At 49.1% G+C, this 19,672-nt stretch overlaps 1 protein-coding gene across 11 annotated transcripts in view; it reads right to left on the minus strand.

Annotated features, from left to right (window-relative positions):
• LOC110537788 (transcription factor COE1-A) overlaps positions 1-19,672 on the minus strand; it is a 149,356-nt gene that overhangs the window by 47,924 nt on the left and 81,760 nt on the right. For 8 of the 11 annotated variants that reach the window (XM_036937811.1, XM_036937818.1, XM_036937813.1 and 5 more), the window contains exons 7-8: positions 6,975-7,056; positions 1,952-2,093 (exon numbers count right to left, since the gene is read on the minus strand). In XM_036937811.1, the coding sequence (XP_036793706.1) occupies positions 1,952-2,093; positions 6,975-7,056 (224 nt within the window). The remainder of the gene's footprint in view (positions 1-1,951; positions 2,094-6,974; positions 7,057-19,672) is intronic. The other 3 variants (XM_036937812.1, XM_036937817.1, XM_036937820.1) reach the window with 1 other exon arrangement.

Here is a 19,672-nt window from a genome sequence, read left to right on the forward strand (position 1 = left end):
GTGTGTTTTACATGTGTGTTTTACTTGTGTGTTTTACATGTGTGTTTTACATGTGTGTTTTACTTGTGTGTTTTACATGTGTGTTTTACTTGTGTGTTTTACATGTGTGTTTTACATGTGTGTTTTACTTGTGTGTTTTACATGTGTGTTTTACGTGTGTGTTTTACATGTGTGTTTTACATGTGTGTTTTACTTGTGTGTTTTACATGTGTGTTTTACGTGTGTGTTTTACGTGTGTGTTTTACTTGTGTGTTTTACGTGTGTGTGTGTCTCGTCTGGCCCTGGTACATATTTAATCATAAGATAATAAAGTGCAGGAGCATGCGATCTGACAGGCTCCCTGTGCTGTGGCTCTCCTCTACCCCCTCTGCCTTTTCCACCCTGCCACCCTGCCTCCGACCACCCTGCCACCCTGCCTCGCCCACCCTGCCTCCGACCACGCTGCCACCCTGCCTCCGACCACCCTGCCACCCTGCCTCGCCCACCCTGTCTCCGACCACGCTGCCACCCTGCCTCCGACCACCCTGCCACCCTGCCTTGCCCACCGTGCCTCCGACCACGCTGCCACCCTGCCTCCGACCACCCTGCCACCCTGCCTCGCCCACCCTGCCTCCGACCATCCTGCTTCCCTGCCTCGCCCACCCTGCCACCCTGCCTCCGACCACCCTGCCACCCTGCCTCGCCCACCCTGCCACCCTGCCTCCGACCACCCTGCCACCCTGCATACCCCACCCTGCCACCCTGCCTCCGACCACCCTGCCACCCTGCCTCCGGCCACCCTGCCTCACCCACCCTGCCACCCTGCCTCCGACCACCCTGCCACCCTGCCTCCGACCACCCTGCCACCCTGCATACCCCACCCTGCCACCCTGCATATCCCACCCTGCCACCCTGCCTCGCCCACCCTGCCACCCTGCCTCGCCCACCCTGCCACCCTGCCTCTGACCACCCTGCCACCCTGCATACCCCACCCTGCCACCCTGCCTCCGACCACCCTGCCACCCTGCATACCCCACCCTGCCACCCTGCCTCCGACCACCCTGCCACCCTGCATACCCCACCCTGCCACCCTGCCGCCGACCAACCATCCACCCTGCTTCGCCCACCCTGCCACCCTGACTCCCCCACCCTGCCACCCTGACTCCCCCACCCTGCCACCCTGTATACCCCACCCTGCCACCCTGACTCCCCCACCCTGCTACCCTGACTCCCCCACCCTGCCACCCTGACTCCCCCACCCTGCCACCCTGCATACCCCACCCTGCCACCCTGCATACCCCACCCTGCCACCCTGACTCCCCCACCCTGCCACCCTGACTCCCCCACCCTGCCACCCTTACTCCCCCACCCTGCCACCCCCACCCTGCCACCCTGACTCCCCCACCCTGCCACCCTGACTCCCCCACCCTGCCACCCTGCATACCCCACCCTGCCACCCTGCATACCCCACCCTGCCACCCTGACTCCCCCACCCTGCCACCCTGCCTCGCCCACCCTGCCTCCCCCACCCTGCCACCCTGCCTCGCCCACCCTGCCTCCCCCACCCTGCCACCCTGCCTCCCCCACCCTGCCCCTGGACAGAGGGAGATGAATGGAGGGGACATTTGGCTCCTGTTAGTGTTCATGCCACAAACCCATCCAGCCAGATAACATGTTATTATCTTTATCTTTATCTTTGCTCTACTACTAGAGGAAGACTGCTTCTTCTCCGTGTGACAATAGCGGAGCTGTCCCCGACACAGACAGACAGACAGACAGACAGACAGACAGACAGGCAGGCAGACAGACAGACAGACAGGTAGGCAGAGAGACAGACAGACAAACACAGAGAGACAGAGACTCAGACTGATATACTGTAGACTGACTGACTGACAGACAGACGGACGGTCAGACCAGACAGACAGACTGAGAGACAGACAGCCGTACAGTAGAAAAGTGAGAGGGTGCCTACCATGTTCCAGGTATGATGGCGTACCTTCCGAGGGGTCCAGCCTACGAGCCCGGCGGCCGTGTTTGGAGTTGTTGTGGACAAACATGTTGTCAGAGACCGCCAGGACATGTCCATCCACACTGACCGTAGTAGACACCACCACCTGGACATAGTCACACACACACAGAGAGTTCAAAGGTTAGGATATTAGGACAGATCTAACTCAGTACCAGGGTGTCACCACTGCAAAGTATAGTTCACCCTCCAGATCAGAGCATTGCATCTACAACCTCCAACTAGACCAGTAGAGTGATACAAGGACAATCCGGACAACATGTCATGTGAATCCTGGAACTCCGATAGCATATTTACACATTTTCGATAATGAACAATTAGGACTTCATCTGCATTATTATTGGATTTTCATATAAGGCCATTGTGTTGAGAAAGACAGTGTGTATGAGTGTTCTCTGTCGACATACATGTACAAAAATGAAAACATTTACATGTTGCGTTTTATTTTTGTTCAGTGTACAGTTGAAGTCGGAAGTTTACATACAACTTAGCCAAATACATTTAAACTCCGTTTTTCACAATTCCCAACATTAAATCCAAGTAAAAATTCCTTGTCTTAGGTCAGTTGGGATCACCACTTTATTTTAAGAATGTGAAATGTTAGAATAATAGTAGAGAGAATGATTTAGGTCAGCTTTAATTTCTTTCATCACATTCCCAGTGGGTCAGAAGTTTACAGACATTCAATTAGTATTTGGTAGCATTGCCTTTAAATTGTTTAACTTGGGTCAAACGTTTCGAATAGCCTTCCAAAAGCTTCTCACAATAAGTTGGTGAATTTTGGCCCATTCCTCCTGACAGAGCTGGTGTCCACAAATTCTATTCACAAATGTTCAATGGGATTTGTAGGCCTCCTTGCTCGCACATGCTTTTTCAGTTCTGCCCACAAATGTTCTATAGGATTGAGGACAGGGCTTTGTGATGGCCACTCCAACACCTTGATTTTGTTGTCCTTAAGCCATTTTCCACAACTTTGGAAGTATGCTTGGGGTCATTGTTCATTTGGGAGACCTATTTGCGACCCAGCTTTAACTTCCTGACTGATGTCTTGAGATGTTGCTTCAATATATCCACATAATTTTCCTGCCTCATGATGCCATCTATTTTGTGAAGTCCACCAGTCCCTCCTGCAGCAAAGCACCCCCACAACATGATGTTGCCACCCCCGTCCTTCACGGTTGGGATGGTGTTCTTCGGGTTGCAAGCCTCTCCCTTTTTCCTCCAAACATAATGATGGTCATTATGGCCAAACAGTTCTATTTTGTTTCATCAGACCAGAGGACATTTTTCCAAAAAGTACCATCTTTGTCCGCATGTGCAGTTTCAAACCGTAGTCTGGCTTTTTCATGGCAATTTTGGAGCTGTGGCTTCTTCCTTGCTGAGCGGATTTTCAGGTTATGTCGATATAGGACTCGTTTTACTGTGGATATAGATACTTTTGTACCTGTTTCCTCCAGCATCTTCACAAGGTACTTTGTTGTTGTTCTGGGATTGATTTGTACTTTTCGCACCAAAGTACATTAATCTCTAGGAGACAGAATGCATCTCCTTCCTGAGTGGTATGATGGCTGAGGTCTTGGTTGATTTCTTTTGATTTTCCCACGATGTCATGCATAGAGGCACTGGGTTTGAAGGTAGGCCTTGAAATACATCCACAGGGACACCTCCAATTGACTCAAATTATGTCAATTAGCCTATCAGAAGCTTCTAAAGCCATGACATCATTTTCTGGAATTTTCCAAGCTGTTTAAAGGCATAGTCAACTTAGTGTATGTACAATTCTGACCCACTTGAATTGTGCCACAGTGAATTATAAGTGAAATAATCTGTCTGTAAACAATTGTTGGAAAAATTACTTGTGTCATGCACAAAGTAGATGTCCTAACCGACTTGCCAAAACTATAGTTTGTTAACAAGAAATGTGTGTAGTGGTTAGAAAACGACTTCAACCTAAGTGTATGTAAACTTCCGACTTCAACTGTATATGTCTGTGTTTGTTCACCTCAACATTCTCCATGTGCTGCTAGAGAAAACTGCAGCACTGGACAAGAAACAACAACATGCTTCTAATCCAAACAAACACAGGCCCTCATCACCTTGGAGAAACAAACAGAGACAGTGTTTCCTTTAACTCCACACTTCCTGCTTCCCCCCAGCACCCCTCCTCTATCAGTGGGGCTGGGATTGTGCTGCTCCCTCCTCTTGAATCCACCCCTTTCTTTGTGCTAATGAACACACACATACACACACCCCTCCACACACACACACACACACACACGTCTCTCGATCCCCCGTGTCTTTATCAAAGTCCTGCAGCATGTCCTCCTGTGCTGTGTGTTTGTGTGTCTTTATCGCTCTCTCTCTCTCCCTCGCTCCCTCTCTCCCTGGGCCCCGGGACCACTGGCTGATAGACTGACATGCAGATTAATTTAATTAAAAGCGTCCCTCACTCGAGTGCCCAGAGACAATGGGAGGCAGCTAATGGGTTGCTGTAGTAGCGAACTGTGCTGTGCTGCTGCTGAGTGCCATTACTGTGGGGCCAATAGAAACCGGGCTGGACTGGGCTAAGCTGGGCTGGGCTAGGGGGACTCCCCTGGAGCTCAGAAGAGCCTCTCGTTTCAATTGCTCTGCAGCTTCAAGAGGCTCCTGCCTCTCTTGAAAAGGACTTGGCAAACACCAGTGCTAGTCTCCCAGGGCCAGACACACGCTAGTCTCTTCAAGCTGCCACACAGCCCTCCATGCCTGAACTCCCTGCCTCAATACCCAAAGAAGATCACAGCTCTACCTCCCCTCTCTACGTTTCCCTCATTGTCAGCCTCTCTCTCTCTCTCTCTTTCTCTCTCTCTCTCCCTCCCTCTCTCTGTGTGCCTCTCTCTCGTTCCCTTGGTCTCTCTTGTAGTTGGAGTATCTTACAAAGTTCTCAGTGATTTCTCAGACCGCAGGCATGTCACTGGTTGGGCTGAGGACACAAGGGAGATGTTCGCACCTCATGTCAGTGTATGAAGAAACACACACACACACACACACACACACACACACACACACACACACACACACACACACACACACACACACACACACACACACACACAGAGCACCTTTCTGAAGAGTTGGTTTTGAGTTGCATATGCCAGTATACACACACAGTCTGCACACACAGTCCCTCCCCTGCCTGCCTGCCTCTCCTCTCCTCCACACTACACTGGCCTAGAGTGTGTGAGTTATGGATGGGCCCGGCTGCTAATTAAGCCCAAGGAAACACAGGCCTGTCTACTGAAGTTCCACTACAATAGAGCCCAATAATTAGAGTCAAAGAGGAGCAATAGACTGAGCCAGCCCTCAATGCCTGTCCAATCACAGACAGGATTATAGGCTGCACAAATGTTTAAACACTAAGGGCATCTTCCGATAAGAGAGACACTTTGAGGATCTACACACACACACCAAACACACACACATTAAAACACACACACACACGAAAAACACAAACACACAGGCACGTGTGCCCGTATAATAAATCTGTCAGCAGAATTGAGGTTTAGTATATCTCAAGTGGTCACTTCCTAATTCTGTTCGGGCTTTTAAAGATAAGGAAATAGCTGTTTCCACGACCGCCCCTCCCCCTTACCCCCACCTTTCTCTTCACCCCTAAAATGAAATAACAAGAGAGTGCAGTGCATTAGTTGTGGGAGAGAGAGACAGATATAAAGAGAGAGGGGGGGGGGGGGGGGGGGGTGAAGAGAGAAAAATGCAAAAGGGAGGATGGAAAAGGATAGAAAGAGGAATATGGTTTCCTGCCTCTGTGGTCCCAATTAAGGCAGGCTAAGAGGAGGGGTGGAGGAGAGGAGAGGAGGAGAGCAGAGGAGAGGCGTGAAGAGAAGAGCATGGCATAGCTAACTAACCCTGCTGTCTGTGTCTGAGCCCCTCTCTGTGGCCCGCCAGCCTCCCTCTAATTACACTGTCACCACTGGACTGGAACCACACACACAGCCAGGGCTAAGGCCACACACACACACACACACACACACACACACACACACACACACACACGAGGCTGCTGAGGGGAGGATGGCTCATAATAATGGCTGGAAGGGAGTAAATAGTATGGAAACCACATGTTGGATGAGTTAGAAACCATTCCATTGATTCTGTTCCAGCCATTACTATGAGCCCGTCCTCCCCAATTAAGGTGCCACCAACCGCCTGAGATGTACACCTCAACACTGAGACTCACCTTAACACCACCAGTAAGAACCACCTCCTCACCAGGACATACCTACAAAGGATCCATCTCATACCTGAGGCACACCTCATCTCATACCTGAGACACACCTCATCTCATACCTGAGACACACCTCATCCTTGAGACCAACCTCTTCCCTGAGACCCATCTCATCCCTGAGACTCATGTCATCCCTGAGACCCATCTCATCCCTGAGACCCACCTCATCCCTGAGATCCACCTCATTCCCGAAACCCACCTCATCCCCGAGACCCACCTCATCCTCTATACCCACCTCATCCCTGAGACTCATCTCATCCCCGAGACCCACCTCATCCCCGAGACCCACCTCATCCCCGAGACCCACCTCATCCCTGAGACCCACCTCATCCCTTAGACCCACCTCATCCCCGAGACCCACCTCATCCCTGAGACCCTGGGTCTGCAAGAATGGTGCTGCACTGTGTGTACGTACGTGTCTGTTAGTTGGTTTTAATGTGCACTGTGACAAGGGTAGCGAGATTATGCTAGGCTGTGTGTGCGTGTGTGTGTGCATGTGCGTGTGTGTGTGCAGACCTAACAGAGCTACAGAGGTAAAAGAGTGAGAAGACAAGAAACAGAGGGAGAAAAGAGATAAGAAGGCAGAGAGCGGATAGAGAAGAAGGAGGGTTAAGTCAATAGACCAGAGGGGAGATAGAGAGGAGAGGAAGAAAAAAGAGAGAGGAATAAGAAATGTGATTTGTTAACCTGGAAGCGGCGCATGTCCCGCGGGTTCCCTGCATTCTTCAGACAGTTCTGGTTGCATTTCAGGAAAAACTTCAGGAAGAACCTGTAAAAAAAAACACAGAAGGAAGGTCAGTCAGCCCATTGGACAGGCAAAGTACAGAGAGCCAGAGAGTCAGAAAGGCTGAGTTCTGTTGGGGTTTAAAGTCTCTCATAAGCATTTCGCTACGTAAAAAGATGATATCGTGATGCCACTATTTCTGTCACCATTGAGCAGTAGTGCAGTTTCTACACAAACTCTGCCTATGTCATTAAGGTTTGGTCAGTGGCTCAATCTTGTACCACAGTAGCAGCCCTACAGAATTTCCACATTGATTTTGGACTGTGTGTATGTGTGTGTGTGTGTGTGTGTGTGTGTGTGTGTGTGTGTGTGTGTGTGTGTGTGTGTGTGTGCTGTCAGCGGCTCGTCACTTAGCGAGGAGACCCATGAAGGTCATGGACATAGGATCCCCCCTGACCATGACCTTTCAGCATCCTAAAATGTCCACATAGCCTCACAAACACACACAAACACACACACACAAACACGCACACGCACACACCCAGTAACAGGCAGAGTGGTGAAATGTGGAGCAGGCCCATCTGTCGCTGGACAGAGACGGTTTTGACAGCCCACTGATCCACAGCCTTATGTGGCCATGTCTCTCACAGAGAGAGGGTCACTAGGGACCAGCCTGTCGGGCCCAGCCGACACACACACACACGCACGCACACGCACACACACACACACACACACACACACACACACACACACACACACACACACACACACACACACACACACACACACACACACACACACACACACCTTGATCTCTGTAAAACCTCTCCCTTCTTGTCGTACATGTACACACATACAGTGACATTTTCCAAAATAACAGCGATGGATTCTCACGTAAACAGTTTCTCCCACACAGATGGTTGCTAAACCCACAAACAAGTTTTTCCAGGTTGTGTTTTGGTGCTCCAGCTGGCGAGGGCTGGGCACACACACACGCACACGCACAGACACACACAGACACACAGACACACAGACACACACACACACACACACACACACACACACACACACACACACACACACACACACACACACACACACACACACACACACACACACACACACACAGTAATAGGCTGGGATGGGATAGGGTGGGTGTGTGTGTGTAAATGTCAACACATTCCAGTGGACTAGGAAAACTAGCGGGTGGCTGAGGACATTGCCGAACCAGCCAAACTATGCCCACACAACAGGAGGACGCAGCTAAATTAACACATTTGTATTATCACGCGTCCATACCGCAGGATCAATACGCCACCATGGTATTTCACCTCACTTTCAATGTGCCAGTACCATTGCTTTAGAGACCCCTGCTGCTCTCTGTTTCTCCTCTGTTTCAATCTCTGCTCCCCCCCCTCTCCGTTTCTCCTCTGTTTCAATCTCTGCTTCCCCCCCCTCTCCGTTTCTCTCTTTTCTTTTTTGCTCTGATGAAATGCTGAGGACAACTTGCACATACCCTGCTCTCTGTTTCTTCTCTCTCTTTCTTTTCTCTCCTCTCCTCCCATCTCTTCTGTGTCACCGGGAGGGGGGGGGGGGGGGGGGGGGCAGTGGTAGTGTGTCTGTGTGAGCCTGGGTGTAGGCTAGCACAGTGACAGGCTCCGAACAGTAGTGGTAGAGCAGAGCATTCGGACTGAGCTGCACAGAGCAGAGCGGAGAAGACTTCATTAACTACTCTTTTCTTCGTTAGCCCGGGCAACACCGAGCTTTAGTTGAGCCTGGCTCAGCCTTGTTAATTACCCAGAGACAGAGAGGCTGGTGTGGGTCTGACCCCGGGGTGACAGGGCGTATCAACGCCCAGAACAGGCACCGTGACCCCGTGACCCTCTCTCTCTCTCTCTGTCTGGCTGCTCCTCCCAACCTTAACACAACCTCACGCTGTCTACTGTAAGTCTATGCTCTCCCTCGAACCACCAAGACACCATGTTTTTCACGGGAACCTACATTCAATCTCTCCTATAAAACTCTCTGTTTCACACACTCTGCTGTGCCTCCTCAAAAGATAACGTGCACACACACACACACACACACACACACACACACACACACACACACACACACACACACACACACACACACACACACACACACACACTCTCTTCACACCATCGCCCTTGCCCGTACGTTCCGTGGATGGCTGGTGTGAGCCATGTGGAGTCCTCTCTCTCTCTCTCTCTCTCTCTCTCTCTCTCTCTCTCTCTCTCTCTCTCTCTCTCACTCTCTCTCTGTCTCTCTGTCCCTCTGTCTCGCTGTCTCTCTCTCTCTCCCTCTCTCTCTGTGTTAGAGGGATAGCGTTACCACAGATACGAGTCAGTAATTGAGTTGTTGGGCCTGTCGTCCCCTCACTCTCACCCTCCCCCGGGGCCAGGCCCAGAGACCAGCTGTGTCTCTCAATCAAAGGGAGCAGCTCAGAGCTAGATCTACCACACCTCTACCTTCGTTATCCACACATGGTTGTCCAAGTCAACACAAGTCTCCGATGAAGGCGATTATGCCGAAACGCACGCCTGTTTGTATGTCCTATCAATGCATTACTCAGGAACAGAGTGCTTATTTTTCCTGATTTCCTGTTTTTTTGTTCGCGCTTGGCTGAAGCCTGCTTGGTTACACTTTCTGTCCATTCACATTGGCCTGCGCAGTGTTTTGTGGTCTACTGTCCGTGTGAATGAAACCCGTGACTGTGGGAAACGCCAGTTCTGATGCCCTGCTGCACGCTAACCAAGTGGGCAGCCAGTGTGATCCCCTGTCCAGAAGCTGCGCGTTATTGGTGTCCAGGTCAGATTAGGCTGTACCCAGATCAGTCCTGTGGCCTTCATAAACCCAGGCTGGCCACTAGAAACAGACGGCGATTTCAGACGTTTTAAAAACGCCCCGAGAGCGTTGGTTAAGGCCTTCCTCGTTACTCACAAAAAAAAGAAAAGAGAAACGACATCCAAGCGCTGGGCGCATTTTTTTTTAAAGACCGCCCCCAACCATAACGTTACCTCAACCACTAGGAATCTAAGTCTAAACTGTTAACCTTTGAGTTGTTTCTGTTTTAACCCTGTAACCACGTGGAATTAATGTTTAAAAAAAAATTGTCACACGTCGAATTTCGAAGGGAAACTGTATGATCTACTTGTGTAAACTACAGGGTTCAGGCTCTGCCAGAGTGTCAATAACCTGCTAATCTCCAGCCTCCTCTCCTCTCCCCTCTTCTCGCCCCTGTTACACTCCTCCCTGCGCTCTGGCACTCCCTCTCTCTCTCTCTCCCTCTGCACTAGTCCCCCCAGCTGTCTAAAACTGTCAGTGGGAGAAAGAGTGAGAGAGAAAGAGAGAGAGCGAGAACAAAAGAGAAAGCGAGGGAAAGCGAGGGCATTCCTCCAACTGCTAAGGCTTAACCTTGTGGGTGTCACCACCGTTTTCAGCCCCTCTAAATCCCCAAAGCAAACTGCCACGTCCAGACTGGATTTATACTGCCTGCTACTGCCATGCACACACCCACACACACACCATGCTCACACACACACACACACACACACGTACGCATGCACACTGACACAGTCAGACGCAGTTGCAAGGACACCTCCACTCCACCCCATGCAGCAGCATCCGCCCCGGAGCTTGTCCCATTACTTCCCTCTCCCCTAATGGGTGGCTGCGTCCTGTCTCCATGTTTGATCCTTCGGCCTGACAAGCTCCATTACCGGGGTGAAGAGCCCTCAAACACAGGGGTTTCAACCTGACCAGAGCTAATGGAGACAAGCACACAGCGTCCTCTACACACAGTGTCCCTTACACACAGCGTCCTCTTACACACAGTGTCCTCTACACACAGTGTCCCTTACACACAGCGTCCTCTTACACACAGTGTCCTCTACACACAGTGTCCCTTACACACAGTGTCCCTCACACACAGTGTCCCTTACACACAGCGTCCTCTACACACAGTGTCTCTTACACACAGCGTCCTCTTACACACAGCGTCCTCTACACACAGTGTCCCTTACACACAGTGTCCCTCACACACAATGTCCCTCACACACAGTGTCCCTTACACACAGCGTCCTCTACACACAGTGTCCCTCACACACAGCGTCCTCTTACACACAGCGTCCTCTACACACAGTGTCCCTTACACACAGTGTCCCTCACACACAGTGTCCTTTACACACAGTGTCCTTTACACACAGGGTCCCTTACACACAGTGTCCTTTACACACAGGGTCCCTTACACACAGGCAGGCCAGCACAGACACACACCTTATGCTTTCATAATTGATAGGCCAGTGCTGTCACACTTTGTTAAGGGCCCTCCAATTAAACAAGGCAATTATCAGAGTGGCTGGGTGACCGTAGGGGATGGAGAGGGGTTGGGGGGGCAGTGTCAGAGACAGTTCTCTCCTCTCCGCTCCTCCACGTCTCAGTTAAGAGTCATAACGGCACGGCCGACCTTTTACACCGCTGAAAGGATTACACACAAAGAGCTGCCCTGACACCAGATACACTCTCTGCTTAGAGAGAGGAGGGGATGGGGGGGAGGGACGGCGAGGTGGAGGGAAGAGAGGAAAGGGGGGAACTAGGGAGAGTGAGAGAGAGGGGAGAGGAGAGGATAGGAGAAGGGAGAGGAGAGATGGGTTTGGAGGGCTAGTGGTGGGAGAGTGCAGGACTGCTCTTATCTTAATAAACATGTGTATTTAGATTCTCCACACAGAAAGCAGGGCTTTCTACCAGACACTCTATGATCGTGAGAACAGCAGTAACGTGCTGGACTAGAATGAGGTGTCTGTCTGCTATAGGATGTGTGTGTGTGTGTGTGTGTGTGTGTGTGTGTGTGTGTGTGTGTGTGTGTGTGTGTGTGTGTGTGTGTGTGTGTGTGTGTGTGTGTGTGTGTGTGTGTGTGTGTGTGTGTGTGTGTGTGTGTGTGTGCGTGCGTGCGCGTTTGTCGACAGACAGTGTGGTCTCAGGGAGAAAGGAGGGGAGCAGGAGGGGTTAATATAATCCTTGGACACTTTGACCTCTGACCCTTGTGTCAAGGGGTCACATCTGCACAGCAAGCTGACTCCCTGGAAATGCCCTTCACTCTGGCCCCACACACACACACATGCCCTCACACATGCACACACACACACACACACACACACACACACACACACACACACACACACACACACACACACACACACACAGACAGTCTGGCCCAATGTAGACCTCTGCCCTGCACTTCCCAATAAAACACCCACCAACTCAAACAAAAAGCAGCTCTTGCAGTCTAAGGGAAGTCCATCATTATCCAATTAGAGGAGATTGTACCTCTCTGTGCATGGTGGCCCATTGATTTATACTTAATAAATGATAAACCGCTGCATAGTCTTCGACTCACATTCATGTCTTCCCGACATTTCTCTGCCGAAGCGTAACCCAAATATTAGCTCAAGTATCATTTCCGAAAAGTCACAGAAACAAATGATATATGTGTGTTTACACTTCAGAGCGGCACCCGCGTGTAGCACCCTGGCCCTCTCCACACACTGTGTGGTGCTGGAGCTCTCTCTCTAAGGCCTGGGTCGCCTGCTGCTACAGTATATCTCACTGGGCATTAGCATATCCTAACAAGGCAGGGGCTGATGGCACTCACACACACACCCACACACACGCGCGCAACAGTACGGGAAGGAGTCGTGGTAACTCCTGGTAATCTAATTCTGCTATTGAATGCAAAACAGCGGCCATTACTGCCTTTGCCATGCAGTTGTATGGCGTTAGCCACACCATCAGTAAATGAGAGCGAGTGAACAGTGCAGAGCCATCCATTATTCAGGGGCTGAGATGGCAATTATGGCTCTGAGCACAACCAACATTCATATTTTATGAAGGCTAACGCACACCTCAGAGTGAATCAGAGAGAGGGAGGGAGAGAGAGAGAGAGAGAGAGAGAGAGAGAGAGAGAGAGAGAGAGAGAGAGATGAGGGAGGGAGGGAGGGAGGGGCCATTGAGTTACCATCCCATCTCTCTTTTTACTCCCTCTTTCACTTTCTTACCATTGATCTCTCTCTCTCTGCCCTCTACTCTTCCCACCTCCCTCCCCTTCCTCTCCCTCTCCCTCTCTGTCTTCCTTCACTTCCTCCCTCCCTCTCCCTCTCTGTCTTCCTTCACTTCCCCCGCTCTCCCTCTTCCTATTTTATTGGTGTGTCTACCATAGGGTTGGAGTCTCAGGGATGATGCACCCACACACTCTACTGTATCTATCTGGCTCTGCCTGCCTGCCTGTCTGTCTGTCTGTCTGTCTGTCTGTCTGTCTGTCTGTCTGTCTGTCTGTCTGTCTGTCTGTCTGTCTGTCTGTCTATTCAACAAGGAGATGTTCTGATCCGGCGATGCAAAACACAACAACAACAAAAACCCACACAGCACCATGTAAAAAACATGCGTAACTCATAGTGGAGAAATCATGATGAAAACATAGAGTCTGGGTGTAATGTTATGGGCAGAATCCTTGTACTAGATTCCCCTTCCCCTGACTTAATGTCCCTTTCCCTGACTTAATGTCCCTTCCCCTGACTTAATGTCCCTTTCCCTGACTTAATGTCCCTTCCCCTGACTTAATGTCCCTTTCCCTGACTTATTAAGACACTGTTTGTGGATGGGACTGACTGACTGAATGACTGAATGACTGACTGAATGAATGACACGGTGTATGTTGTCCCTGAGATATTGTACGTGGGAGTTCTTCCGTCTCACTCCTGTCGTTATTTCCACCCAGGGATGGGAACGCAACAATGCCAACGAGGCAAGGATAACATCCTGGGGAATTCCAGATACTGTGTGTGTGTGTGTGTGTGTGTGTAACTCTGCAGTGGGTCCGTCCTGTAATCCCTTCTTGTAATGTCATACTTAGCCTTCCTTCCAGAGCCAAGAACAACATAACTGTCCTGTCTGTCTCCCCGGGTAGAAAAATGACAGCCTATTTCACTCAGCTCTCTCTCTCTCTCTCTCTCTCTCTCTCTCTCTCTCTCTCTCTCTCTCTCTATATATATATATATATATATATATATATATATATATATCGCAATCTCTCTCTCTCTCTCTCTCTCTCTCTCTCTCTCTCTCTCTCTCTCTCTCTCTATCGCACTCTCTTCCTTTCTCACACTCAACCTCAGCAGTCAGGGTATTGGACTGATTTTGCTGACAGGTTCAGAATTGCCTTCAGATACACACACTGCTACACAGACATTCAGGAGAGACAAGCTGAGAAAAGAATCTCCTTTGCTCAACTTCTCTTCTAAACGTCTTGTTTTTCTTCTCCTGCTCAAATCTCAACGGAGTTTTTTTGGAGAGACTGGGCTGATTGTGTGCCAAACATAACCCGGCAACAGAACAGGAATAAAAAACAAAACAATATTTTTTACGAAAGACATCTAAATGTCCCTCGGTATCATTTCCCCACATGTTTGTTATCCAGATATCAATTTCCTCCTGCTCAGTAACATTTGTGTGTTTGTGAGTTGCACAAACAATCTAAAGCTGAATCTTAGTAAGGAACCAAGTGTTGACTTAGTGTTATTATATAACAGGGAATCCTAATGCTATGTTTTATTACCGCGGAAACGCAGACATTTACGACTTGGTTAATAGGTTCATAGTTATACACATGCAGCGTTCAACCAGTTGGCAAGTTGGACATTTCAGAGTTTCCTAGTTCTGACTAGCAGGTGAACGTGGTAAAAGCATTTCACCCTAGTCATGTGGTCTGTTGTTCCACTGTCGGTAATAATCACTTCCTGTTTCCTGTTTCCACTATCTATTTTTCTTTTTCCTTCCACTCTCAACTCGGATCTTTGGACAGATGAGGGCTAGCCTTACGCCTGTAACTGATATGATTTAAACAGTGATACAACATTGTTAGCATGTCACGCTAAGGTCTACTACCTGATGTAGTCGGTGCATGTGACAAATGCAATTTGATTTGATTTGAAATGCCTGTGATGATGACAGTTATTCAGAGCACCAGCTCCTGTAACTGGTATTGGTCGGTGGGCCACTGTAATCAGTAGTTTACCCTGTATTCTGTCACTCAAATCTACACCTGATGGCCAAGTGGATTGATCGCATAGGAATACATTTATGCATGAAGCAGACACAGCGACACACACAGAGAGAGGGAGAGAGGGAGAGAGAGAGAGGGAGAGAGAGAGAGAGAGAGAGAGAGAGAGAGAGAGAGAGAGAGGGAGAGAGAGAGAGAGATATAGAGAGAGAGAGAGGGAGAGAGAGAGAGAGAGAGTGAGAGAGAGAGAGAGAGAGAGAGAGAGAGAGAGGGAGAGAGGGAGGGAGAGAGAGAGAGAGATATAGAGAGAGAGAGAGGGAGAGAGAGGGAGAGAGAGAGAGGGAGAGAGAGAGAGGGAGAGAGAGAGAGGGAGAGAGGGAGGGAGAGAGAGAGAGAGATATAGAGAGAGAGAGAGGGAGAGAGAGAGAGAGAGAGTGAGAGAGAGAGAGAGAGAGAGAGAGAGAGAGAGGGAGAGAGGGAGGGAGAGAGAGAGAGAGATATAGAGAGAGAGAGAGGGAGAGAGAGGGAGAGAGAGAGAGGGAGAGAGAGGGAGAGAGAGAGAGGGAGAGAGAGAGAGAGAGAGAGAGATATATAGAGAGAGAGAGGGAGAGAGAGGGAGAGAGAGAGAGGGAGAGAGAGAGAGAGAGAGAGAGAGAATTGGGGGAGAGCGAGAGCACGAAAGAGAAAAGGTTTCGGGAAGGAGTGAGAGAGAGGGCAAGAGAGATACAAATGATAAAGGGCAGGAGGAAACGAGGAGGGAGAGAGTAAATGAGAGAGTTGGAAGTTAAAACACAAAACAAGGCTTTAGAGCATAGGGAGCATTATTTCACATAGTCACACTTCATATTGAGCCTGGTAATTGAAAGCTCCTCCACGGTACAGAGAGAGAAGAGAGCTAACAACAGCAGCTGTCACTCAAACCCAGGCCTCAGGAGATATGACAACGACAATGATGGCTTAGCTGCATATTATAATCAGCATTATTTAATGCTCGTTTTTATTATTAGTGCTAGTTTTGGTAGTAATACTAGTTGTGGTAATACTAGTTGTGGTAGAAGTACTACTAGTGGTAGTAGAAGTAGTGGTGGTATTTCATATTTGATGTGTTTGCCTTTCCAACGCTGAAGTTGAAAGTAGGATGTTCTAGCTGTGATGTGAAATATATTAGCACTGCTCTAGTTTCAGTATGGTGCATGGTTAGTGTTGGAGAGTTCTGGGCTCACAGTCTATTTTACTATATTCTATGCATATCCGCCTACCTGTATGTGTGTGTGTGTGTGTTTGTGTTTGTGTGTGCGTGCGTGCTGGGAATACTAATGTCTCTGTAGACTGTAGTTTCTATTCTAAATTGCAACACAGAAACATCAGTCCTAATGAAGTCAAGTGGCCCTGAAACATACACAAAACCCCATGGATTAGCATTGAGTAAACATATAGTAACGATTCAACACATCACAACAGTACAGTAACACTCTGGTCATGTACTCTACAGACAGACGGACGGACAGACAGACAGACAGACAGACAGACAGACAGACAGACAGACAGACAGACAGACAGACAGACAGACAGACAGACAGACAGACAGACAGACAGACAGACAGACAGACAGACAGACAGACAGACAGATAGATAGATAGATAGATAGATAGATAGATAGATAGATAGATAGAGAGATAGATAGATAGATAGATAGATAGATAGATAGATAGATAGATAGATAGATAGATAGATAGATAGATAGATAGATAGATAGATAGAGAGATAGATAGATAGATAGAGAGATAGAGAGATAGATAGATAGATAGATAGATAGATAGATAGATAGATAGATAGATAGATAGATAGATAGATAGATAGATAGATAGATAGATAGATAGATAGAGATAGAGATAGAGATAGAGATAGAGAGATAGATAGATAGATAGATAGATAGATAGATAGATAGATAGATAGATAGATAGATAGATAGAGAGATAGATAGATAGATAGATAGATAGATAGAGAGATAGAGAGATATATAGATAGATAGATAGATAGATAGATAGATAGATAGATAGATAGATAGATAGATAGATAGATAGATAGATAGATGGATAACCAGAAGTAGGGAAGGGGAAAAGAAAATAAAGCCACATGAGCTGGTATGGAGAGGAAAGGTAAAAGAGGGAGGGAGACGGAGGAGAGGAGCGCTGAGGGGAGAGGAGGAGAGGGGAGGGGGCAATGCTCCTCTCGTGTATATTTTACAGGCTAAAGGCAAACATGTGAATAATGGATGAGAGAGAGATTGATTTTGGGGGGTGGCTAGTGGAGGCTGAGGCAGGGGAACGCACTTGGGCAAGCCGGCTGGGGGATCATTAGCCCGGGGCTCACCACCACACAGAGAGAGAGAAAGAGAGAGAGCGAGCGAGAGATCACCTCACACACACACGGACACACACAGACACACATGCTCACACACACACACACACACACACACCTCAGTGATTAAGCGATAGAAAGGCAACAGGGAGCTGAGACCTACAGGCTGGCAGATAAACTACTGTGGTTTCACTCCATTTAGCCGTTTCACTCTCTGTCCTGTCTCTGTCTGTTATGGAAAGGGAGGTTTGAATCATATTTTGGGGAGGTTAGTGGGAGAGATAAAGAGGGAGTGAGGGAGGTGGATGCCCTAAATCTATTAGTACAAACTTTTACTAGCGGCCATATGGCATGCTCCCAGTTGTGTGATACAAGAATGATTAAATACCTTATACTGTAATGTGGGTGTGTGTGTGTGTGTGGGGAGGGGGGGGGGGGTCTTCCTTTGTCATCTGATCAGAGCTGGGTGAGAACGAAGCGAGGGAACCACTTCACTTCCTTCCACCTGTCTCTTCTTTTCTTCCACACAGATAAATAAAGGAAAGGGAGACATTTGCACAAGTTCACCCCCCCCCCCCCCCCCCCCCCCCACACACACACCCCGCCCTTTCTCTTTCAGCTGACCCAATTCCCATTTACACGTGCGGTTCTGCCCTTCCTGGTGATGAGCGCTTTACCTTTCATACCCATAGAGATCCTTTGGGACCAGGAAGCAACTAGACCACAGTAGAAACACAAGTCGAACGGGATTCTCCGCTCCTCCATGTTGCAACATGGACAGTAGACATTGACTGTCGGAGCAGTTACCAGTTATGAACCTAGGTTTACACTGGATCCTGACTAAGACTGCTGGCTGGTGTGGAGCATGCTGCTACAGAGAGAGAGGTCTAAATGGGAGACTACTAATGTACGCCCTCTAACCACCATACACTAGCAGACCCTCTGACAACTGACAGCTGATTATTTCTTTCTTTCTCCCTCCCTTTCTCCGTCTCTCCCCCTCTCTCTATCTGTGCCAGTTTCTCTCTCTCCCCCTTCTCTCCCCCCTCTCTCCCCTCTCTCTCCCCCTTCTCTCCCCCCTCTCTCCCCTCTCTCTTCCCCTTCTCTCTCCCCCTTCTCTCCCCCCTCTCTCCACTCTCTCTTCCCCTTCTCTCTCCCCCTTCTCTCCCCCTCTCTCCCCTCTCTCTTCCCCTTCTCTCTCCCCTCTCTCTCCCCTCTCTCTTCCCCTTCTCTCTCCCCCTTCTCTCCCCTATCTCTTTTTCTCTCCTTCAGTGTCTCTGTACTCTCCCCTCCACCGTGGCTAGGCTTAATTAGCAGATAATAGACAGAGAGAAGCTGCTGATTATCTAGTAGGATCCTGGGAAACACTTCCGTTATTTCACACGTAATACCATCCGCGCTCTACCTCCATCACCTTTCTATCTAATTACTACCTAGACATGCGGCCTGCCTGGTATGTGTGTGTGGAGCCAGGACTGATAAAGCAGGGGCAGGATGAGATGTTAGCAGCCCATATCCCTCTACTACTTTCCAAATGTACGAGGGGGAGAAAAGTTTAATTGGATCGTAGAGAGAGAAATACTACACTCACCAAAAGTTCCTGCTAATCACGCGAAAGCCCCTGCAGTTCAAATTTGTGGGCCTAATTACAAGAGCAGAATAAGCGGCCAAATGGAGTAATGCTTTTATAATCTCTTACTTTCATTAAGTCAAGATTGGAATTAGATCTCACCTCTGGTGCAAGTAAACACAATATTAACCCATCCTAAACAATCCCCATAGCAACAAACCATTAGGAGAGTGAAATGAAAAATCTAAATTAGTGAGCCGAAAAATACAATGCCACGTAAAACCTCCTAAAGAACCTTTACAACTATGTTTTCTCAACGGAGATAAGAGAGAGAGAGAAAGAGAGAGAGAGAGAGGTTTGGGAAGGGGTGGTAGGCAGGGAGTGGGGCTTATCTCCTTGCAGGCTGGCTGGTTGTCTGGAGGAGGGGGGGGGGGGTTCACCGAGGCTGGACCATACATATCAGGCATGCCCTCCCTTCCTCTCTGGTAAGCTGTCCTAATGCACGGACGGGTACTTTGATATGAAGACGTGTCTGAGGGTTTAAAGTGTGTGTGTGTGTGGGGGGGGGGGGGGGCATCTGAGCCATGTTGTAAGTAGTTTAGCCCGCGGCTCTAATGGGGAAAAGAGGAGGGAAATCCCTCCTTCCTGCCCTG

The sequence above is a fragment of the Oncorhynchus mykiss genome, chromosome 12 (assembly GCF_013265735.2).
Source record: "Oncorhynchus mykiss isolate Arlee chromosome 12, USDA_OmykA_1.1, whole genome shotgun sequence".
Taxonomy (NCBI): domain Eukaryota; kingdom Metazoa; phylum Chordata; class Actinopteri; order Salmoniformes; family Salmonidae; genus Oncorhynchus; species Oncorhynchus mykiss.